At 47.9% G+C, this 24,272-nt stretch overlaps 1 protein-coding gene and 1 long non-coding RNA gene across 2 annotated transcripts in view; one reads left to right on the forward strand and one right to left on the reverse strand.

The window, feature by feature from the left end:
- Nucleotides 1-2,786: 2,786 nt before the first annotated feature.
- LOC135823791 (uncharacterized) lies at nt 2,787-4,263 on the forward strand. Its single transcript, XR_010554757.1, has 3 exons — nt 2,787-2,986; nt 3,182-3,491; nt 3,745-4,263. It is a non-coding gene; the product is annotated as an uncharacterized LOC135823791 (long non-coding RNA).
- A 2,592-nt stretch (nt 4,264-6,855) lies between these two features.
- Nucleotides 6,856-24,272, reverse strand: part of LOC135822821 (uncharacterized) — a 30,236-nt gene continuing 12,819 nt past the window's right edge. The window contains exons 4-9 of the mRNA XM_065335656.1: nt 20,369-23,001; nt 19,121-19,715; nt 18,363-18,477; nt 10,137-10,216; nt 9,556-9,799; nt 6,856-7,986 (exon numbers count right to left, since the gene is read on the reverse strand). Coding sequence (XP_065191728.1) covers nt 7,971-7,986; nt 9,556-9,799; nt 10,137-10,216; nt 18,363-18,477; nt 19,121-19,715; nt 20,369-23,001 — 3,683 coding nt within the window. The 3' untranslated portion in view covers nt 6,856-7,970. The remainder of the gene's footprint in view (nt 7,987-9,555; nt 9,800-10,136; nt 10,217-18,362; nt 18,478-19,120; nt 19,716-20,368; nt 23,002-24,272) is intronic.

Here is a 24,272-nt window from a genome sequence, read left to right on the forward strand (position 1 = left end):
CTGTTCAAGTTCAACTGTGAGCTTTTATAGCCAGAGCATGTTCCAGCAGTGGCATCAGGGTGATATCAGAAGCAGCCAATCAATGAAAAGTAACCACACTGCTAAGCTGGTGTGGCTGTGAATTGTCGTGCTGTGAGTTGGTGTGGCTGTGAGTTGTCTTGGCTGTGACTTGTCTCGCTGTGAGTTGACGACACTGTGAGTTGACGAGGCTGTGAGTTGACGACACTGTGAGTTGACGAGGCTGTAAGTTGTCGCGCTGTGAGTTGTCTTGGCTGTGAGTTGACGACACTGTGAGCTGTCGGCTGTGAGTTGTCGCGCTGTGAGCTGTCTCGCGGTGACCTGTCGTGTTCCCATTGATGAGCTGTGTGACTGGTTCTACGTCACTTAGGAGCGGGACATTTCGACGAGCGTCAGTTCGAAGAGGTCATATCGTCGAGAACCGTCTCGTCGCGGACACATTTCGAAACCCGTCACTTCGCTGCCACGAGAACTCATCGCACGTCAACTGGGACCCGGGAAGTTCGGACCCCCGACGTTTCGAAGCGCCATTGCAATGTTCCCACAGCTGAACAGCTACAGAGTACAGACCGACTGCTTCAAAGTACAATACAGTATAGTGTAGTATTGTATAGGTATTTTGTACATCCATGCAGTGACACTGACAGTGAGAAAAGTGGAACTGCAACTCCCCGTGATACAGAACTGCCATTGTTATAATAATTTGGTTTGACTGTGAGTCTGTCACTGCATTGATGTACAAAATACCTATACAATACTACACTATACGGATTTAACCAGCTTCGGTCTTCCTCGGCTTGTGATGCCAACATAGTCGGGTTGTTCCTCAGCCATCGTCGACCTCGACAAGAATCTGTGGTAATTAGTCTGGTGCCATTGCTTTTGAAGGACGAAGGTGTAAAGTTAAAACCAGGGAGTCGTGAAATGAACAGGCGAAAAGAGGTGCGATTCTTCTCCCAGCAAAAGCCATTGCTTTTGAAGGACGGAGGTGTAGAGTTATAACCAGGGAGTCGTGAAATGAACAGGCGAAGAGTTCAAACCAGGGAGTCGTGAAATGAACAGGCGAAAAGAAGTGCGATTTTTTTCCCAGCAAAAGCGGTTGTGACGACGAAATGAATAGGCGATGTCGTGGCCATTCTCCGAACTGGTTCTCGTCGAATCGTCTGGCGCCGAATTTGACACACTCCGAAGTGTCCCCGTTCCTAACTGACTGTCTTCGAAATGACCGCTTCGAAATGTCGCGCGACGAGACGTCACGCTCCGAAGTGACGGGACACCGTGTGACTGCATGTGCGTGTACATATGACATACACGTGACGTAACTAGAGTAAAATAGATGTACATCGTCATGTACTACTACTAGTATTATACTAGTTATAGTGAGCTACAGAGTACAGTTCAGTAGAGTAGTAGTCAGTAGTAGTACTGAGTAGGTCTACTGGCAAGGCACTGTGACTGGATACTACATCATGACCTACATAATTGTATTTCTGCTATCCACTGGCACGCCTATTCTATATCTGAGACACTCTGTTCTCAGTCCTTGTTTCCACACCTCACTCGTTATCCGGTTCATATCTGGCTGCGGCCAACTACCTTTCACTTTGTGTGTTGTCGCCATTGCTGTCTATGTCTCTGTGTGTTGTCGCTATTGCTGTCTACATGTACGTCTTTGTGTGTTGTCGCTATTGCTGTCTACATGTACAATGTATGTCTCTGTGTGTATGCCAGTATACATGTATGTCTATGTGTGTGTGCCAGTATACATGTATGTGTGGAGCGAGAAGAAATACATGTACAGTCAACTTGGCTAATAACGACTGCGGATATAACGACAATTCCCGAATAACGACAGGATTTCCATGCCCAGAGCAAAGTCCCATCCAACTGTAATACATAGAATGAGACTTCGGGTATAACGAAACTTCGCGAATAAGGACACTTTTCTGATGCCCCGCCGAGTGTCGTTATAAGCGAAGTTGACTGTAAGTAAAATGTTCAAACAATACCCATACATGTACATGTACAAGTTTATTGTTAGATTGACAGCATGAAACAAGGTGGAGGACACTATAACAAGGTTGATCCAATACTAGTTCTGAACTAGTATTGGGTAATATTATACCATGTACAACTTTGCAATGGAAACGTTCATGCTGTGTTGTTCAGTATACTGTGATGATTTTTGCATTATATTAAAAAAATACAAACCTAGGTGGTAGTTTGGACTTTGGAGGCGATGAAAAATATCGGTGTGATCGTTGCAGTTGTTTGGTGTCACACCTCGTGAAAGCGTGACAAGTGTTTCCTGATGTGTTCAACGTGTTTGTCTACAACTTGCAGCTTTCTTTTGGTGAGTTTTCAACACTTTTAAATCATTTATCACCTGCATTGTATGTTGAAGTGTTGACTTTTTCCTTTCTTTCTTCTTTGCAAACTCTATATAGTTATGTGTTTTCCAAATTTCCAACATTCCCTGTACTATCCTGACGAGAAGGGAAAGAAAACGTTTGACAGAAGGAAGTGTCTACTTGATTGGGTGGATTTGCGTCTTTCTATGCGAAGGTAAAGGAGCTCCACACCATCATCATTGAACTGTTTTCTAAACACGCAGACAATACTGACAAGTTTGTTCCCTGTGCTAGCTACAACGCCAGTGAAGCCTTGAATAACACCTTCACGTCTCTTGCCCCAAAACGTTTGCATTTTGGTGGCTCAGAGAGCTATGACTGCTGTCTCGGCTGTAGAGTGGTCAGCAAAATATTGCCACCCAGTATGTACCTCAGTCCTCAGGTAATGAAGGAGGCTGGACTCTCTGCTGGTGGACATACACAGAAGTTTGCTAAGGGTACTAAGCGGATCAAGGCTAGGGAACGTGCCCGGCGCGGCACCGTGGTGTACGCCAGCAGTTGCATTGAGAACCGCCTTGCCCGATCGTCCACTCAAGCTAGCCAAGAAATACGAGAAGGTATGTAAAAATATGTGACGATTGTTACAGTTACATGTATCTGAATGTTTGACAGCGTGGTTTGTTTTGCTTGTAATGCATTATGGATGGTTTCGAAATGTTATTACATGTACATGTACAATGTAACATGTTGACTTCTCACGTTTGCCTAGTTGTATATTTCCTTGGTACTGTGACTTATCATGATTATTGCAGGCACACAGTAGATCTAATCATCTGGCTGTGCTACATCTGATGATTCGGTGGACAATCAAGAAATTCCGCAGCTAAGGTCGAGCCATCCCTTGTCCCGTGTCTGGCAACCATCATTGTGTTTCACCTAGAAACAGCCGGCTTCGGAGATTGTGAAATCACCCAACTGGCTGCTAGCAACTTGTATGACAAGAAGGTGTTTTTCAGGAACATTCTGCTTACGATACCTATATGGAAGGGTGCAAGTGACATAACAGGACTTACAGTTGACATGGTTGGCGGGAAGAAGAGTCTGCTTCTGAATGGCAAGGAGGTCAGTTCCTATTTTATTCAATACACTTATGAGATGATTAGGTGGTGGTTAGGAAATCTTTTTGTAGTTTTGACAGCATGTAGTGTGAGTAAACCGAATGACGTATTCAGGTCCATTGCTTTCTTATAGTTAGCGTTATTGATTCTCACAGAAGTATACAAACTAATTTGGTCACGGCCTTGCCGCAATGGAAATCTGTATGTAAAATGAACACACCGATATCAAGTGTTTTGTGTTCTCTTCTTTCGTGTAGGTGAGTTCTTGTTACTTGTCAGACGCTCATGCAGACTTCACTAAGTGGCTGACAGAGTTCACACCTCCTCCAGTCTTGCTGGCCCGCAACTGCTTGTCATTTGATGCTGGCGTCATTCTTCATTCTTCAGTAAGCGTCTTACGAGTTGAAATCTGCATTCGCTGGGTTTGCTGACAGTCTGCCGGCGCTGAAGGAAGCGCGACCTGGGCTGAAGTCCTAAAGTGTAGGCACATTGCAGCAGGAGTTGCTTCCTGATTTGTCTTTCGGGGCCCACCACGTTGAGGGAGACGTGGAAGTCCTCACCAGCATCATCCGTACGGCTATCCTCTGTCCTGCCGACCTGCTGAAGTACTCGGCTACGTTGGACAGCTTCACAGAGCGGGATGACTACCGGTCAGCCAGCAAGGCAAGAGAGCCATCTGGCAAGCAGATGGCTCAGCAGGGAAAGTGCATGTGGCCAAGTCTGCCAGGATTCTCGAAGCTGTGCACATTCTTTCAGCCCAGTGCCCAGTTGTTGATGGTAGTAAAGATAGACTTCTCGTGTGCTCTGGATGGCAGTCGTGAGTCAGTCAAGTGAGAATTCAAGTCGGCAGGAATAGCGCAAGCTCCCACGGGTATCCGGTCAGTTAGGCGATTGACATTTCGTCGCGTGACATTTCGAGGTGGTCAATTCATCGAATGACATTTCGCGACTGTGCTGTTTCGCAGCTTGATTTTTGCGCCGAATAACACATTCGGCGAGTACATTTCGACAAAGCTATATTTTCACCGTCGATTCTTTCCCCGAATTTCACTGAAAAACTGTAAGATTTGAGTGCGGATCCTCTATTTTTACGTAGGGAGCCACACAAAATTCCCTAATTATCGCCGAAGTCGCACCAATCTCTTCTTCACATTGTTGTCCCAAGCGCGGGCTTGCGAATTAGATGGTGTGGAGGGAACAGCGTTGTGAATGGCCAACGGTCCTCAGCGTTTGTTCAGCACATCCATGAGCGACACTGACTCACGCTGCTATCTGGTGCTCACGAGGTGTTTGTCGCGCTAGAAACGGAGCGTCGCTGTAAGTTTGTATCTTTGGTTATGTTTGTGCCTGAAGAGCACTATAGAAGTGGTACTCTTTAGGCAGAATATTCTTAGCCTACTCAAGCTCAACTGATGAGGGGTGAATTCCCCGAAACACTGTGTATTGAGCAGGGAGTGGTGCTTTCTGGCAGGTTTGCCGAGTGGAATGTTCGGTGGACTTCTCGTGTGCTCTGGATGGCAGTCGTGAGTCAGTCAAGTGAGAATTTAAGTCGGCAGGAATAGCGCAAGCTCCCACGTAGGGAGCAAGAAACAATTATTCAATTATCGCCAAAGTCACACGAACCTCTTCTTCACAGTAAAGATTGGCATGTCAAATTTCTGTTCAAGTAATACCATACTCTACCATAAAGCTACCAAGTCATAATCATAGGCACCATGTATTGACAAATTGTTCAAAACTAACGCAATGCCAACTGTTGATTGTTGCTAAAAGTTCGCAAAAGAGCAAAATGTTCAAGGGGGCAAAACACCAAGATTTACCATATGTATCCCGAGTGTGAATACCATTTTTAGAGCATAATAAAACCCAAACCGGTAAAAAGGATGGAGATTTCAGCTCCCAGTAGGTTGTTGGCCTGGGAGAGAAGATGGGCATCGCCAAGGTCAAGTCGATAGTCGCAGCCCTATGAAACGTGTAGTAAGTTTTTTTTAGTTTTCTTTTTCTTTCTTTCTTTCTTTCTGTTCTGTTGGACGCTGTTGCCTTATGGCACACATGGCGCCCGTACGACCTGAATGGTTATGGGTTATGCATACATACATACATACAACCAAAAATTCGAGTTGAAAGCAAAAACCAGATATTCTTCCGTCAATTTTTTAAAGAGATTTGAGTCAGAAAGTGCGATAACAGGGCACAAAACTGATAGGCTACTGAGACATTCAAAGACCTGAGGTCTAGCTCTAACATATCACCAGTGAGCTAACCCATTCAACGACCTGAGGCCTGGCTTTAACACATCTCCAGTGGGCAAACCAACAAGTCCTCAGGTCGTGGAATGTCTCAGTAGCCTGTCAGTTGTGTGCCCTGTTATCGCACTTTCTGACTACTTATTATCTTGTTATGGTCGTGGATAGTTATTGCATAGCTCGTTTCCATGTGATTTCTTCTATTTCAATTATATTTACTGGCTCTGGCTCAGTATCCGAGTTAATTTCTAATATTTGAAAGAATCGTGCTTTAGGGTTGGTTCACATATCGCCGGTACGCGCCGGGAGTCATCGGCGGTGGGCCTCTTGCAACCACTCCCTTTGAGATATACCATGAAAGAATTGCCCTTGGAAATTACCGTGATGAAGCATACCGCGAAAACAATTTCAAGTGCTACAAGGTCCGGAATTTCGATCATCCGTTAATTCTCACCAGCCCAGCAAAGAATGGTAACCGATTGTTTCCCCCGGGCGGTAAGTTCTTGATGAGCGGATCTGACGAGCAGACACTTTCAAAGGTATGGGTATGGTACAGTGGGAGTGGGGTTGAGCTCCCACTCCTGATTAAATGCTGCATTACGGGCTGATTTCAGCACCCATGCAAAGTCCCACCAACTCTCTCCACGGAGGAGAAAGTGTAACAAATTTGGGGGTCTGAGCGGCGGGTAACTGGCACCGCAAAACTAGGCTCTGGGTACAATTGGTGGGTACCTCCTCGTGGTTATACCTGGTAACCATTGTAGCACGCCATAGAAGTCTTGAATGCATCTATCGTGAGGGTACATTGGGCTAAATTCCACAACTTTCTTAGGCTTTCACTGTTTCAGACAGTGATGTTTATATTTTTTCTCGACTTGTTTTATTCAAAGCCCCACATTAAGGCCATGCAAAATAATATTGATTATCGTCAGATTTTTCTGAGAAATCGGGGCGGACGGGAGGTATTTTATTTAATTTTTAATTTTGAAAGCCAGTCCACATGTATTGTCCGTGCCGAAAAATCGTATGAAGTACGCTTCGAAAAATCCGTATCGTCCATACGGATTTGGGCATGGAAAATCGTACCCTGGAACCTAGCTATTAATTTACAAACAACGTTTCTTCATTTATGATTTGGAAAGTTTCTTTCTCAATCTAAATCCAAATGGAACGGAAACAGGGCAGCTGCATCCACAGGCAGCTGCGCACAAAGATCATGCATTTAATTGGCGACCACGACTTTCATTGGCGTGGAATGGTGGAAAAAGGAACTAGTGCAGCGACAAAATAGAAACGGAGAAGAAGTAACAGCAAGGAGAGCGAATGGCTAAAGTGCACTAGCCTACACTAGGCTAGAGTCTGTAGACTCTGTAGTTAGTGAACACATAGTCACGTGGTCAAGTGATCACGTACACATATACATCATACCAATACGTCATCATGGTCATGCATAACAAAAAGAACAGAAAGGAAAGTCATGCCCGAGCAAAACAAATCAAGAGCGCGAGACTACTCACGGTATGAAAACATAACGAAGATATTTGTTTCAGAACGAAATGCAAAGACTAGAGAAACGAAGACTACCTTCAAAGCTACTTTGAAGTGAAATGGAGTCAATCATTAGAAATGAAGATAGGGAACCAGAATTCTGCTAACCCAAGCGTGGAATCAGCCACAATGTAAGAGAGTAAGAGAGTACAATCATTGTCATGGTATATACAAAAACACTAATGTTAATCATCGTCATGTAATGCAAAATACAAATTAGTTATTCAGAATTCATTTTCATGTATTTCATCGCGACGTTCGCGACGAGCAGTTCTCAGGAGATTGAGGGCCTGCTAACAAATCCGAGAGCGGCTGAAGAATGCATGCACAATCCGGGATGAAGCGTCGGTAGAGATTTAACAAACCTGGAAAGCGAGATAGAGAGCAGAGTGAGTGTCTGGAGCAGGGTAGTCCACCATGGCCTTGACTTTCTCTGCCAGTGTCTCAATGCTGCCGCCGACAGCGGCTTTGACATTGTGACCAAGGAATGTCACGGAAGGGCTGCATGAAGACACACTTGCTGACAATGACCACCAGACCATACTCTGCCAAGTGATTGAAGATGGTCTTCAGATGCTTGAGGTGTTCTGCTGTCGAGCGACTCCCTACCAGTAGAATGTAGACAGTTGACAGCTAAGCCAGGAACGAATAGAGGCCACCGCTGGGCAGGGCAGCTTCAAGATGACGCCTCACCATTTTTCAACACTGTACCAAGGACAAACAACAAGAGAGAGAAAGCGGGGGGAGAGAGAGGGAGAGAGAGAGAGAGAGAGAGAGAGAGAGAGAGAGAGAGAGAGAGAGAGAGAGAGAGAGAGAGAGAGAGGGAAAGAGAGCAGGGAAGGTAAGAGAATGATATGCAGACACACCAGCAAGCAGACAGATATGGTATTCTGCAATATAAAGACAGGCAGAGACAATGGGGGGGGGGGGGGAGAAAATTCTAGTGTCTGCCATTTGAAGATGCCGAGACCTCTAGTCGGTTGAACATGGCAGGCCGCACCAGCACCATCTCTCACTATTCTAGTCCCATTGGCCTGCCAGTGAGATGTGTATCTTGTAAAGAGTGATAGAAATGAGAGAGGCGAAGTCGTGATTTTGTCTTGTATACGAGGTTGACTAGATTGTGGCTTGATGGTTGCACAGTCCAAGAATGTACACCCTTTTACTGAGAGAAAACGTTTAGTCGGATGTTAGCACAAACTATGTTAGCACAAACGACACGACTTGAACAGCTGAAGCTCTTCAGCTCAGGTGAGTCCAATTAGTGTTTTATTGCATGATCTTGTCAGTCTATCAGATCCTAGGTATTCTTAGAAAATTGGTAACGCAAACTAGGGAAAACACTGATTGAAAGGAGTTATGAAGCCACGGCTATCCACCACTAACACTGATTGAAAGGAGTTATGAAGCCACGGCTATCCACCACTAACACTGATTGAAAGGAGTTATGAAGCCACGGCTATCCACCACTAACACTGATTGAAAGGAGTTATGAAGCCACGGCTATCCACCACTAACACTGATTGAAAGGAGTTATGAAGCCACGGCTATCCACCACTAACACTGATTGAAAGGAGTTATGAAGCCACGGCTATCCACCACTAACACTGATTGAAAGGAGTTATGAAGCCACGGCTATCCACCACTAACACTGATTGAAAGGAGTTATGAAGCCACGGCTATCCACCACTAACACTGATTGAAAGGAGTTATGAAGCCACGGCTATCCACCACTAACACTGATTGAAAGGAGTTATGAAGCCACGGCTATCCACCACTAACACTGATTGAAAGGAGTTATGAAGCCACGGCTATCCACCACTAACACTGATTGAAAGGAGTTATGAAGCCACGGCTATCCACCACTAACACTGATTGAAAGGAGTTATGAAGCCACGGCTATCCACCACTAACACTGATTGAAAGGAGTTATGAAGCCACGGCTATCCACCACTGCTGTAACAAGTTAATACTTAGTCAGAAAGTGCAATCACAGGGCATCGTTCCAATTAGTGTTTTCAGCTTACATTTTACATTCTATTACTGGATCAGTGTCCGAGTTTAAAATTGTCAAACCAGGGACTTTGCTACTGGGAAACAATGCTCAGACGACAAGCTCAGGTGCAGGCAGGATCCCAGCACAGACCGTTCATCACTTTGTCAAACAAACTTGACTACCCCCCCCCCCCCCCATCCCTTCTCCCTGGCCCTGACCCGGACAATCCCACCGAAATACTGGATAACAAGGAAATCAGTTATTCTTGTTTAACTCACTGGAATGTTCTCTCAATCTTTTTCTTCTTGTCGGGATTCAGCTCTAGCGCTATCTTCTTCAACTCGGCCAGGGTGATTTCGCGTGTTCCAGCTTTGTCCACGGCCCACCTGATAACACCATGCATATTATCCGGTATGCAAGTGGTGCCAAGGTCGTTTTTCACGATAAAGTCTTGCATATTGTCTTTGAAATCGTTGCTGTATTCTGGGTCAATCAGTATTGCAACGGCTTGGGCAAAGTCCTCTGGACACACAGGAGAACAAGGAGGGAACATAAAGAAATACAGCATTTCTCAGAGACATGTCGGTAGCCTATTCACGTTCCCAATACACTGCCCCACACCACAGCAAGTCTAAGCACAGGGACTACAAGTTACGCTATAATGTATATTGTCCTATTCCAAGTCTTTATTTGGTACAGTAAAGAGGTGATAGAAACATAGCAAGTAGGAACAGCTAAAATAACAACAAACAATGTAATGTATTTAGTGACACAAATATCTGGGTGCGGAATATAACTCCGGAAAATATGGTACTTATTTTGTCTTCGATTCTACACAGATAGGCAGCAACATACTTACCACGTTTAGGGCGACTGACGCAACCTGCAATGCTTCGGCTGAAGTTTCGAAAGTCAGAAATGTCTGACAAAACTTTCAGTCTGAAAGAGGGACAGAACATATGAAAGCGACATGTATCTTCATGTTAATCACGGAGGGTCAGAAGACAAGGCCAAGAGAGGATTTTCATAAAGAAATAAATAGAACTAAATCCGCCGTCATCATCATCATGCATCAACGAAGTCGAAATGATATTTCACTGACGAAAGTGACCTGAAAATTGATTCTGGAAAGAATTAATTTTGACTTCGTTGATGCATGGTGATGACGGCAGAGTCAGTTTTATATATATAAGTTTCCGTGCATGGCACGGTAAGTGAAGTTAGCAACCCACCAACAATTACATTCCTAACATAATTTGCACGTACTTGCCATAGCGCATCACGTGCCCGTGCAGAACACGCACTCCAAACTCCCGCGCTCCGGCACGGGACCACGCGGAGCATGCGCATTACTCCGGCTCTCGATGCTGTTTCTTCTTCATCCTTGCTGCGCCAACAGTCAGATCGCTTGACAACCTTGGCCAGTTTTTGAGCATTGAGCACTTTCCATTTCCAAGCAACCATGTCTGAATCTCTGTCAGCGAACGACGCCAAGAAAATGCGCTCTGTAGAGCTGCGACAAGAACTGGCGGCCCGCAATTTAGACACGACGGGGACCAAACCCAGGCTGTTGACTCGCCTGCTCGAGTCATTGGAGTTCACTGCAGTGCGCGAGGACTTGGCCACTCAGGCAGCCGAGCAGAACCTACCCCAGGCAACTGCTGCTCCGTCCCTGAGGGACATTATCCGGGAGGAGGTCCGTGCTGCCCTTGGAAATCAGGCCGCAGCTCCAGTCCCGCCGGCAGCTCACGCAGCGGCACCCCCACCGCCAGCTCACGCAGCGGCACTCCCACGGCAAGCACCAGCAACTCCGCAGGACGCTCTGCCTGCTCCGCATTTGGCGGCTGCCGTCTCACCGCCAATGAACCCCGCAGGTAAGAGAACGTTTTATGCAACCGTGCCGAAAGCCATTCACGATAAAGTAGGAACTGGCCAATTTGTTGAATTGGGCTCATTGTTGCCTAACCCGTCCCAAGGGGACACCAGCCGCAGCATTCTCCAGATCGACCACGACAGCTCGCACGGCGCAGTGGTCCTAGCACCGGCCAACAGGCCCTCCAGGAAGGTCGAGGACATCGACACCTGGCTCGACGCCTGGACAACATACTGCGCGATTTACGCCACAGCACACCCCTCCAGGGCCCCAGAGCTGTTTGTGTACCAGCAGATTATCCTGAAAGTAGCCCGGAAATTTCGATTTGAGGCCGTGCAGGAGTATGACCGATCATTCCGCTCACTCCTGGCCGCGGACCCAACCATGCGGTGGGACGCAATAGTCCAGGACCTATACACAATTATATTTGACGCGCGGGCATTTCGTCCCTTTCGGCCCACCGGCAGCAATGACGCTCGTTCCTTTCGGCCCAACAGCAGCAACGACGCTCGTTCCTTTCGGCCCAGCAGCGTCAACGACACGGTCGACAAAGAAGTATGCCGCCTCTTCAACCAAGGAAAGTGCGTCCGCTCCAACTGCCGCTTCGCCCACAGCTGCCTCTCTTGCGGCCGCCTCGGTCATGGCCAATCCACATGCTCTGCTGGCCAACCCCGCAGCTCCAATTAGCTCACACGCGCCTTGGTCCCCTGTAAATATGTAGGACTCAGTATAGAGTCCATGCACTATATGATGTCCAGCACCCTATATAGAGTCCATTGGTCCAAAATCCACTATACAGAGTCCAGGAGTCCACTCAGTTTTGATCAGCTTCATCCTGCCGCGCAATCCCTTATAAGGAGTACACTTTTTCTACAAGTCCCCTATTCACGGTCCAGGAGTCCAGTTTATCCAGTCACGCCGTCCTGTGAGTTGTGCCCAAAAGAGAACAAACACCTTTTCAGTTTTGCTTGCCTCGTGGCAGCGCATTCCTTTCTTCACTTCAGCCATGGCTGCCAGTTCTGCTGTGCAGTTGCTGACAGTAATCTGTCTCGAGGTAACCAAGGAGGATAAGGAGACGTTCAAAATCAAATCTGGAAAGCGTCTTGTGGTTCTCGGAAGACGTTTCATCAGTGCGCGGGATGAAAGCAGAAATTGCAGAACGAGAAAAGTTCAGCACAGTTCAAATCTGACGAGTCAGGAACACCGACACTCTCTTTCGTTCGACGCCACAAGGATCCCTGTTTGGCTGGCCATTGCTGCCAGTAAGACGTTTGAACGGTTTCATCAGAGCGAGGGGTGAAAGCAGAAAGCGGAGAACGAGAAAAGTTCAGCACAGTTCCAATCTGACGAGTCAGATACACTGACACTCTCTTTCGTTCGACGCCACAAGGAAATCCTGTTTGTCTGGACAAGAGCTGCCTGTACCACCGTGTCAAAAGGCTGTCCAACTACATGGCAGGACGATGACTGAGGTAAGGAAGCTTGACTCGTTTCGATTAGTCAGCTGTTCTGTCGTAATATGCTTGAATTTTTTTCCATTTTTCAAGGAGCGTATCGCGTTTGTTTGATGTTGCTTGAATGAATGCCCTAAAAGTAATCAACCACTTCGTAATAGTCCTCAAGGACTGCAAGGACTTTGCATCAATCGTATACGATCGTCTAGTTATCATCAATATTATTTTATTTAATGAGAAATGTATTTTTATCCCTATGATAATTATGTGAACTCCACGACACTCTTCCTCTACTAGGCTCTAGTATGATGTCAAATACAATGGGATCCACAAACGCAGTGCCAGTGTACTAGTAGTGGTAGGAGGAGGATTTATTGTATGCTGATGACAAGAAAAAGCTTCTCAAGCTAATACATGTACTCGTATTCCATGAAGTAACCGTTTTGATGTGACAAACATGACACTGTGTCAGTGAAACTGCCTCATGACAACAAATCATTGAATCATTGCATTTCCATCTCGGGGAAGGCTGACTGACGGCAACGCTGTACAGATTGTTCAAATCATCTCATTTCAATTTAGTTGCAGTGAAGTGAAACACTGTGTACATTACATGTATGGTGGTGTGTCTGTGCGTCTTGAGTGTGCACAAACAATCTTATTCCTCGTACTTCATCATAAGTATTACTAATAGATTATTGTTCCCACCGTCACCTGTTCACAGGTCTTTGAGTGGATGGATTTTCATTGAGCATCACATTCGTTGAGAACTTGGTAGTTGTGTGCTCCCATGCATCATTACGGTAATAAGCGTATCCTTGTGCTATCTAATTGTTGCAGGTGTGCTGATCTTCAGAAGCTTGCGGAACTGAGTGCTGCTGAACATTTGCATGGCCATGAGCAATGGTGAAGCTTGCTATTGCAGTCTCAGCATGTGCTAGCATTATGCTGACTACTGCACTATGTTACTCTCTTACACTACTACATGTACATGTATGTAAACGTGCGTGCATCCGCCCACGGCCACGTATGCATTCGTTTCGTATAATTTTTTGTTATCCCTCTTGACTTTACGTATAAATGGGTGGATGTTTGCATGGCTGTTGGAGTTGCGTGTGTATTGTGTCTCTACTCTTTTCTTGGTGTTTTCTTGGCGTTGTATAAGTTTGTGTGTGTGTGTGTGTGTGTGTGTGTGTGTGTGTGTGCGCCCGCACAATAATTTGAAAAAAATAATTAATCCTTGGCTCTCCATTATTATCTTTCGATTCTTGGTTTTTTTTCTAGGTATTTTCTTGGCGTTGTGTGGGTGTGTGCATGTGTGTGCGAGCACAATAATTTGGCAACACCACATGATTGAGATAATAATTATTGTAATTTGCAGCGTCTGCGAAGAGACCACTTGATTTGAGGATTGTGTTTGTAGGGTTTTTCATGTAATGAAGTGGCTGCAGTGGCGCCTCAATACTTATTTTTTATCTTGAGAAGTGAATGATGTAAAGGATTAAAGGGAGAGGCCGTTTTCTGGTTAATATTCACTGCTTACAGCAGATCCTATGTCTAATTTCGAACTCTGGATAGGGGATGCCTAATTGGCTGGACTTTATACAGGAAGTGTTGTCCACATAAAGACTCTTTATAGTTGATTTCAAAGTTTGGACTCCGTATAGTTGATTTTGGACCAATGGACACTATATAGGGGTGAAGCCAATTGGCTGGACTCTATACAGGGAGTGATGTTCATCTAAACTTTGAGCTCACAGTTGATTCCAAGTTTGGACTCTGTACAGTGGATTTTGGACCAATGGACTCTATATAGGGGTTGGACATCATATAGGGGCTGGACGCTCTACTGAGTCCAACAAATATTCCCCTGCTGTTTGAAGAGCTATCCCAGCACCCCGATAACGATTTTGTGCATTCTCTCTGTCACGACATGCGCTTCGGGGCCCGCATTGGCTATCACGGTAATAGATCCCGCCTCATTGCCCCTAATCTCCCTTCCGCATTGCTCAACCCTGCCGCCGTCTCTGCTTACCTTCAGTCTGAATGCACGCGTGGCCACATGGCCGGGCCTTATTCCCAACCCCCATTCCCTAATATCCGATGTTCTGGCGTTGGCATCGTGCCCAAGAAGTCTGGCGGCGTACGCCTCATCATGCATTTATCTGCCCCTAGCGGCTCTAGCATTAACGATGGCATTTACCCTGACGAATTCTCCCTGCATTACGTTACGGTAGATGACGCAATACGCTGCATCTTCCAGCACGGCCCCGGAGCTCTCCTCTCTAAGGTCGACATGAAGCACGCCTTCCGGCTCTGCCCTGTTTCCCCTGACGACTGGCCCCTACTTGGTATTTTTTGGGAAGGTTCGTACTATGCCGATAAGGTACTACCATTTGGCCTCAGATCCTCCCCGTTTCTGTTCAACAGACTTGCCGACGCTGTGGCATGGATTGCAGTTAATAATTACGATATTGTTGATTTGCTGCATTACCTAGATGATTTCTTTCACGTCCAGCCGCCCAACTCCGCAGCTATGCTCAAATTCAAGACACTGCTGGCTGTATTTGACATGCTGAACATCCCATTGGCCGACGGAGAGGACAAAGTGTGCCCGCCGTCAACTTCAATAACGTTCCTGGGTATCGAGCTCGACACAGCCGCCTGGGAGCTGCGCCTCCCGGCTGCGAAACTGGCGGAACTACGGCTAGCACTTGCCGCGTGGCTGTCGAAGCAGATGTGCACCAAGAGGGAACTGCTGTCCCTGGCCGGTAGCCTGTCTTTCGCAGCCAAAGTCATTCCAGCGGGTCGCACGTTCTGCAGACGCCTGTTCGACAGCGCAGCAACGCTCCCTAGCCTAGATGCACCGGTAGCCGTACCCTCGGAGGCGAAGCTTGACATCCTGTGGTGGGATGCCTGCATCAGCCAATGGAATGGTCGGAAGCCCCTTATCGAGCCGTCCTGGAGCACAGCCGAAGACATCGGGCTGTACACCGACGCTTCAGGTCGACACGGTTTCGGTCTGGTTTTCGGCAGCAAGTGGTCCTATGGCGCATGGTCTCCTGACCAAGCTGAGCACACTATTGAATGGAAAGAATTGTACGCCGTGATGTTGGCCCTCTGTACCTGGGCACACACGTTGGAGGACAGACGAGTGCTACTCTACACTGACAACGAAGCAATCTGCTACATCTGGCGCTCTGGCACGTCCCCAAATAGAGCGGTCATGGACTTGGTCAGGGCCGGCTTATTGAAAGCCGCCCAGCATAACATTGTCCTCCTGCTTCGCCACATCGCCGGACACTGCAATGATCTTGCTGATTCTCTCTCCCGTCTGCAGGTACGGCGCTTCCGGACCCTCAACCCAACTGCCGACGCAGCGCCTACACCACCAGCGCAGTCCACCCTCCATCAGTTGATGACGCAGCCATGGAGCTCATCAGTCACGACCTGGCAGACAGCTCCAGCGCAACGTACGCTTCAGTGCAGCGTTCCTACGAACGCTTTGCTGCCCTACGGCAAGTCGCGCCGTACCCGGTGACGGAGCCCAGCCTGATTAACTTTCTGAATTGGAAATTCTCGTCCGGCTCGTCTGGCTCGTCTCTGAAACTCTACACCCAGGCGCTGAGACATCAGCACGTCCTGCAGGGCCTCTGCCTGGATGTTTTCGCCTCACCGCGTGTCCGGCTGCTCCAGCAGGGGGCGCTCAGATCCCAGACGGCAGTCCGGAAAGTGCTAACGGCCGCAACTTTGGACGATCTGGCTGGCGTACAGCACTACCTGCAGTCCACTGTGCCTAGCCCGCACAACCGCGCCATGCTCTGGAGCGCCGTGACTCTGGCCTTCCACGGGCTGCTCAGAGTCAACGAGTACACCTTCACGGCACGGGGCGCCGGCCTTGAGTACAGCGATGCGACCATGTACCCAGACCGCGTGGAGCTGCGCCTGCGTGTGACAAAGACGAGCCAATACGGCAGCGGCCAGGACATCAGCGTCAGGAGGACAGGCTCGCCGACATGCCCGCACACGGCAGCCACCAGCTACCTAGCAGCCCGTGGCTCGGCACCTGGCCCGCTCTATCGCTATGATGACGGCACGCTCCTGAAGCCGCATAACATCAACAGGCTACTACAAATAGCCTTGCCTAACAAAGACGTGCGCAGCCACAGCCTCAGACGAGGCGCTGCAACGCTGGCAGGCAAAGCTGGCGTGCCTGAGTATGTGCTGAAGACCGCCGGCAGGTGGCAAAGCTCTGCCTACCTCCGCTATGTCCGCACCCCTGTCGCAGACAGAGCATTGCCAGCGGCATTGTTCTAGTCTCTGCCCGTTATGCTAATGGGTAGCCGCATTGGACGGCCCTAGCAACAGCTGTAGTGTACATATGATATACATATTATACTATAACTATAGTAATGCTACTATAACTATAGTAATGCCGATAATTCCTGTTTGGGTCATGTTGTATTTTTGGGAGAACGGTAGGGATCGTGGGTCAGGCCGGCATTGAGCCAAGTGCGCCTACATGTGCTCACAAGTGCATCCCTACCGTATGCTCATGTATTGACACGCCTAAGAACGGTAGGGATCGTGGGTCAGGCCGGCATTGAGCCAAGTGCGCCTACATGTGCTCACAAGTGCATCCCTACCGTACGCTCGTGTATTGACACGCCGGGCAATTGTTGCCCCCATTAGCCCTGGCATTGGCCAGTCTAACGCACATTGGTGCTCGCGATACTACGGCATTGGACCATAGTATTGCATACTGTATGCGGCAATTGTTGCCTATGCCCTGATAATACAACGCGTAATAGCTCCCAAACAGGTCGGCTTGTTGTGTGGTTGTTAAATTGCTTTATTGCTTTTACGAGAGAGCGATAGACAGCGAGGCAGAGAGAGAGAGAGAGAGAGAGAGAGAGAGAGAGAGAGAGAGAGAGAGAGAGAGAGAGAGAGAGAGAGAGAGAGATAGAGAGAGAGAGAGAGAGACAGAGAGAGAGAAAGAGAGAGAGACAGAGAGAGACAGAGAGAGACAGAGAGAGAGACAGAGAGAGAGGAGGGAGGGAGGGAGAAAGAGAGAGAAAGAGAGAGATAGCGCGCGCGCGCGTGCGCGCGCGCGAGAGAGAGAGAGAGAGAGAGAGAGAGAGAGAGAGAGAGAGAGAGAGAGAGAGAGAGAGAGAGAGAGAGAGAGAGAGAGAGAGAGAGAGAGAGAGAGACAGAGAGAGACAGAGAGAGACAGAGAGAGACAGAGAGAGAGACAGAGAGAGAGACAGAGAGAGAGGAGGGAGGGAGGGAGAAAGAGAGAGAAAGAGAGAGATAGCGCGCGCGCGCGCGCGAGAGAGAGAGAGAGAGAGAGAGAGAGAGAGAGAGAGAGATAGAGAGAGAGACACACACACACAGAGACAAAGAGAAAGACATCGAGAGAGAAGAAAATAGTGGTAGGGACTTGGAGTAATTATGGTGAAAAAGGAAAAGGACAAAATGTGACGAGTTATGACTAACAGTCCACCAACAGTGTCGCCGAATGTCTCAGTACTCCTTGTCAGTGTTGTGCCATTTTGTCGCACTCGCTGACTGTATGAGATCTGGTTACGTTGGTGGTTTGTCCTTTTCCTTTTTCACCATAATTTTATTGGCTCACCATCCGAGTTGGACTTTGAGTAACATTGCTATTAGCATATGAAAGGTAGGATTGAGATCAGGTGTCAAGCAATACCTGTACCATGTACACATGATTTCAATTACAACAAGTCTATGTGCTTACGGTGATGTTGACCGTTGGCATGAAACTGCCTCTGCGGGTGCTAATGCTGCTGCTGCTGATGCTGGTGATGCTGCTGCTGCTGCTGATTGTACTGCTGGTGGTACAGGTGCTGCTGCTGATGCACACACACATGAACAAATATACAAAAAATAATTTATGACTTGCCGTACATGTTATTTTAACACAGACAGCAGGTTCTAGAGTGTTGATGTGCATCACTCCAGTCTGGACCTGTACATCATCAGTCGTTGATCTAAGTATGCTTATACCATGGCAATGGCTAACCTGGCAAGGATTCTTGGCATCTAAATCACTGTTGTGGTACAGGCATGTGGCTCCATTTCAGTATGTCATGCATAATTTTATAGATACCACACACTGTATCTAACATACACATATCCAATCTACGGACAGAAGTGATTCATCCTTTGTGGACTCGTCAGCATACACATACACATACTGTATAAGCATAATGCATGGTGTACAGATGAACGGAATTCCGTAGAATCTCGTAGAATCCCGTAGCCCCTGTTGGGTGTCGAATGTGCAGAATCCTCTTGTGTTTACTGCTATTTCCACTAAGAATCAGACCCTGGAGTCATTCATAAGAATAACCTTTTCCCGACAAAGATCTAGCTAGTCATTAGTCCTATTCAAAGTGGTGATGCTGGATAAGTGATTGTCTGTCATTAATTATTGTGCTAAATTGGTCAAATGTGTATCTAAAATACACTATGAACACCCAGTCGGGTACACACCTGTAGTCGCTGCTTCTGCAGCTGCAGGTGCTACTGGAGGTGCAGCTGAAGGTGCTACTGGAGGTGCAGCTGCTGATGATACAGGTGTAAGTGCTACTGGTGAGGCTGCTGCTGCTGCTGGTGGTGGTTCTACTGGCGATGCTGCTGCTGAAAGTGCTACTGCAGCAAGGACTGCTGCTCCTGCTAACAGTCCTGCTGCTATTGGAGATGCTACTGAGGCTGCTGCTGCTGCTAACAGTGATGCTACTAGTAATGCCACAGCTGGTGATGCTGTTAGTGATGCTACCACTGAGCCTGCCGCTGCCGAGGTGGCTACTGGCTGTGATGCTGCTACTGAGCCGGTCACTGCTGAGGTGGCTACTGGCTGTGATGCTGCTACTGAGCCTGCCGCAGCTGGCTGTGATGCTACTACTGTTGACGATGATACTGCTGCTGTTACTTGTACTGCTGGTGGCACTGCTGTTGCTTGCACTGCTGTTGCTTGCACTGCTGTTGCTTGTACTGCTGTTGCTTGCACTGCTGTTGCTTGCACTGCTGTTGCTGGCGCTGCTGGTGGTACTGCTGTTGCTTGTGCCGCTGGTGCTGCTAGTGGCTGCTGAAATCATTTTAGAAATCCCAAGATATGCAGGCAAGAAACACAAACAAGAGAAAAGTTCAGTCAGGCCCATTCCACATCCGTATACCGTAAAAAAAAAATTGTCCTCCATTCGTAGTGCATCGCAATTCTATGCTAGCTTTTTCATCAAGTAGAATTTTATTGAGTATTGCTGAAAAGAAAATACTTCTCCTTGAAGAAATAATGAAAACTAATAAACGACACACGGTCACTTGATCAGTCAAATCCTCACCGTCACACGATTAAAGTCACAAGATCACAGTCACATGAACATGATCACGGTCACATGATCCCAATCAAAAGATCACAGTCACATGATCACTGTCACATGATCACAGTCACACAATCACTGTCATATGATCACAGTCACATGATCACAGTCACATGAACATGACCACGGTCACATGATCCCAGTCACACGATCACTGTCACATGATCACGGTCATGATCACTGTCAAATGGTCACGGTCACATGATCACAGTCACATAATCACTGTCACATGATCACAGTCACATGATCACAGTCACATGATGGTGTAGATATTGCAGCAAAGTATCTATTCTACCAGCTTGACATTTCAAGTGTATGCTGAAACCATACAAGACAGTGGAAGAAAATCTTCACAACTCACCTCAGCTTGGACAAATGGCACATCCTTACACAGCCAGGGCCAGAAGGACCTCGGGACAATGACCCTCTCCTTGCAGGTAGCACACATTGCCTTGAAGGTCAGAGCGGTGTTCATATCCGACTCATATGCCGTCAAGAAATGCTTCTTGTGCAAGCTGGTCAGCAACACCCACGACGAGTGTACCAGCACCTCTGCAGGACTGCTGCATTCCTTCAGGCGATCCTGGCATGAGTTGGAAGTGCAGGCGAATGACTCACCAACAACTGTGAACTGCTGGTATCCTTGGGTGCTGAGAACTTGTGTGAAGTCAACAATTGCACTCTTCATATCCCAAGCCACATCAGCAAGTATGGATGGTGTATCAGCAGCGCATTCTAAGCGAACACCTGTCGGTGTCCAGCAGAGGCATACTTGACTACAACCAAGCTCCAAATTCAGTGATGCCGCACTGGATGTGAACTGAAGACTGGCTGACTCTTTCTTCATACGATGAATTATGTAGGTGACTAAGCGACCGAACAGTGGTGGAGGAAACAGCATCCCAGGGAAACTGAGGTGGTTAAACGGTAGCTTAAAGGGAACATCATCCTCCAAAACCAACCGTAATGCTTCCTGGTTGCAACAGAACGGGATGAAGAGGTCGGGTAGGCCTGGCGTGACAACGGGACATCTGTCTTGTCCGCTGATGCTGCTGCTGTTGCTGCTGCCGCCGTCTCTACTGCCACACCCTCCGGTGCTGGTGGCTGTACTGCTGGTGGCTGTACTGCTGGTGGCTGTACTGCTAGTGGCTGTACTGCTGGTGGCTGTACTGCTGGTGGCTGTTCTGCTGGTGGCTGTACTGCTGGTGGCTGTACTGCTGGTGGCTGTACTGCTGGTGGCTGCACTGCTGGCGGGCTGAAGTTCTGCTGCCAAGTTGAAGTAACACATTGATTTACAGAGAGCTAGCTGGACAACACGGCTGAGAGGATACCAAACTTTCTCTATCAACCTCGCGCTGGCAATTCCCGTACGTCGAAAGTGTTGCACTTCTCTGACTAATGTTGCTGATGTGCTTGGAAAAGCTGTCTCCTTCAGAGGGAAGGTCATCATGCGTACAAAGTTGAGTAACAGCTGTTGGGGTTCAAGGAAAATGACACTTGAAGTGAGTGGATGCGGGCAGTCACAGCAAAACACTGTGCCATGTTGCTGAAGGCGGTGCAGTAGATCAGACACTTGTGCAGTGGTGAGATCTTTGCCGCTAACATGCCGACAAAAGTCTACAAACTGTGGGTAGTCCATACTAACAAAACTCTGCTGCTGCCGCTGCTGCTGCTGCTGCTGATGATCACTACTGGTAGCTTGCATTGTATCATCACTGCACCCAGCCTTTGCATAGCGAAGCATTTCCTTGTGGTGGAGAGAAATAGCTTCTTCTATCTTCACTTGCATCAAGGGAATTGCTTGGACAGGAAAGGCTGACACAATTCTAGAGAGCTCTTGCTGTGCTTCAGCAAGCTGGCTGTGGCGAGATACGCGATCTTGAAGACGGTGATTGTCAACAAAGAAGGGTCCACAGACCTTGACGTTGGGTCCGGCCCTTTCAGCCAGCTTGGACACGGCAGTGAAGAACATTTTCTTCTTCTTCTCTAATTGGTTGTCGTCGATAAGATCCACATGTGTAACAACCACCATGACGGCTGTGCTACCCTCATAATGATGGTGGCTGCTATTGCTGCTACTGCTCTTACCCATCTCTGTGTCAGGCTGCTGCTGATGCTGCTGTTGCTGCTGCTGATGCTGCTGCTGATGCTGCTGTTGCTGCTGCTGTTGCTGCTGATGCTGCTGCTGGTGGTGATGCTGGTCAGTGTGTGTGTCTGCTCTATGCTGCAAAGCAATCAGGGACAGACACATGTGAAGGTAGTCAGCCTGCGTCATTCCTGGCAACGGTGTGGAAGTTACAATCTCCTGACCATCGAAACGGTAGACGTCTTCCGTTACCTCCTCATCCAGGTCACACCTCATGTCAAGAGTCACAATGTACACGCTGTCACAAACTGAAAACGAGATGCTTTGTTGTACCAACATCGGCATCTGTCCACCCATGTCCCACAGCTCAACAAACGCATATGCTGCTTCCGCTTCATTTGAACTGCTATCAACATTGCTGACAGACGAGCGAACTTGAGAGATAACATCTGGTGCCACTTTGGTCAGGTCATTAGCGTGGGGAACATTGGCAAACTCATTGTTGACAGCGGATGCAGTAGATGACGAAGTGAGCCATGAAGTGAATAGTGTCTTGACTTTAGACAAGATCGATTCTTGCGGACGTTTCTTGATTTTCTGGACCAGTTCTACAGATGATCGGATGCGAGCTGTGAGTAGATTGACAAAGAAACTATGTTGACTGTCATCCACAAGAACTTGTGCTGCCTCTTGTGTGCCTGTGGCGGTCTGAGAGGAGAGATGCATTCTGAGTCTGGATCGATGGATGGAAATGGAGTCGGTGCTGTCCGCGTTTTCAATGAACTCTTCACCGAGCAGTGCCCGGACAAAGCTGGACTTTCCCGTGGCGTACTTGCCGACAAGGTACATACGCACGCGTACCACGCTGGCCTCGTCCTTACCACCAATGATGTCCTCAGCCACAGCAGCTGCATTGCAATAAACAATAATAATGCAGCAGCAGCAGTAGCAGCACGAACAGCAGCAACAGCAGTAGCAGCAACAATCATTTGTACATGTTATCATGGGAAATGGTAGAATGCTTCAAGTACAACAGAGTTTACCAGTCACAAAAGCAATAGACCAATCCCGAAAAGATTGTCTGGGTTCGTGAAAGGGGGCACGCGTGCAAGCCAGCACGTGTGAAGTGCATCGTTTTGTATTCAGTTTGTGTGTGTCAGCTCATGGCGGAGGGGAGAGAGACTTTTGCTCGCCGAGCTGAAGCTAAAGGATTTGATGGAGTCCTGCCAGCAGCTAGTCAAAGGACCTTCGGTACCTTAGGCAGACCCTGACGGAGTTTGGAGGCCAGATAGCTCTCGGTGAGGAGAGAAACATTCGCGTGGCGATCGACTCTCCGTAAAAAATGCAAGCTACGTAGCGCCGACATACTGCAACAGCTACGATTTCAGCTAACTTCTCGATCTGCTGCTTCACAAAGTTCAACTATTTACAAGTCCTGACTGTTGTAGTCTGAAGCTGGAGTCTCATCGCCCACCAGTGACCTACAGGTAGCTTTTGGAGCTGATGGATTTCCCGACTTGGACTCCTTCCGCAAACTCTCGCAACATTACTACAGTGTATGCTGTGTTTCCGCACGCTCGTGTCGACATGTCACCTACATGTATACCAGTATACTGTACATGTACCGGGTCGCGGAGGAGCTTGACGACCTCCGCTGACTCCAGGTTTCCGAAATACTGCCGTCGTCTTCGTTGATGTCGCTGGTGACATTCTCCCCTTGCAGGACGTGCACATAGTTGTCGTCCCGGGGGTAAAGACTATGACAACATTGTTGTCTTTCGAAATAGTTCTTCATCACGCTCGCGCGAATGATGTTTCGCATCATGAACTCGTTCAGACGGTGTGACACGGCGATGGTCTTTGGCGGGGCACTGGCTTGGCGAAAACGATATCTTCTTGTGCAATATAACATTGATCGGCTGCAGATGAGTACAGTCACTTCGTGGTTGGTCCTATAGGAGGGCAGCTGCCAGGAAAGAGGCAGGACTCATCGAAGACGAAGCGCTCGCAACAAACAATAGCACTCGAAATATCTCGTAAGATTTAGGGCCTATCGCTTTGAGCCACAGCGCTCACAGCCTTGCCTACTTCATCAAAGTGAGCTCTACCTGTTCGTTGACCTCTTCACACTACACAGAAGAGCGAAACAAGGATTATGTCTTAGCATTTCAACTCCAAC

This window comes from Sycon ciliatum, chromosome 8 (assembly GCF_964019385.1).
Source record: "Sycon ciliatum chromosome 8, ocSycCili1.1, whole genome shotgun sequence".
Lineage (NCBI taxonomy): Eukaryota > Metazoa > Porifera > Calcarea > Leucosolenida > Sycettidae > Sycon > Sycon ciliatum.